The sequence below is a fragment of the Pteropus medius genome, unplaced genomic scaffold (assembly GCF_902729225.1).
Source record: "Pteropus medius unplaced genomic scaffold, Ma_sr-lr_union100, whole genome shotgun sequence".
NCBI lineage: Eukaryota > Metazoa > Chordata > Mammalia > Chiroptera > Pteropodidae > Pteropus > Pteropus medius.
Window position 1 is genome coordinate 692,953 of NW_024350324.1, and position 451 is coordinate 693,403.

Genomic DNA, 451 nt, shown 5'->3' on the forward strand with positions numbered 1-451 from the left:
ACACGGCGTGACAGCACACTGAGTGCAGATGCAGAAGCCTCAGAGCTGAGAAGACAGCACAGGGCGGGCCGGGACCCCAACTCCAGCACAAGCGACAGAGCTGCAGGAGAGAAAGGTTAGCGGGTGCAGGGGGGGCGGGCATTCAAGCAGCAGCTGAAGGAACATGGGGCCTTTCTGGTCCCTCTTTCCAGCAGACAGGGGCCGTCTGCTCAGAGTGGTGGTGACAGCCCCTGGACCCCGGGGACAGCTGGCCAGGCTCTGGGCTTCCTAAGAAGGAAGGGCCGGGCAGGCAAGGGCCCCTGGGCGGTGGATGTAGGCCTACAGGGCCAGGGCTCCAGAGCACTGTCCTTTTTTACGGGGGGAAATGGGGGCCAGACAGAGGGCCACCGGCTCAGGGAGAAAATGGTCACTATGGGGCGGACAGTCACTGCGGGGGAGATGGTAACCATGG

At 63.4% G+C, this 451-nt stretch overlaps 2 protein-coding genes across 13 annotated transcripts in view; one reads left to right on the forward strand and one right to left on the reverse strand.

The window, feature by feature from the left end:
• LOC120583711 (uncharacterized) overlaps positions 1 to 451 on the forward strand; it is a 21,239-nt gene that overhangs the window by 7,153 nt on the left and 13,635 nt on the right. Inside the window, exon 3 of one of the 3 annotated variants that reach the window (XM_039839116.1) lies at positions 1 to 445. The exons of the other annotated variants lie outside the window; for them this stretch is intronic. Coding sequence (XP_039695050.1) covers positions 1 to 120 — 120 coding nt within the window. The 3' untranslated portion in view covers positions 121 to 445. Of the gene's footprint in view, positions 446 to 451 lie in introns of those variants that run through there. 3 annotated transcript variants of the gene reach the window in all.
• TCF3 (transcription factor 3) overlaps positions 1 to 451 on the reverse strand; it is a 33,835-nt gene that overhangs the window by 2,396 nt on the left and 30,988 nt on the right. The window lies entirely within an intron of this gene.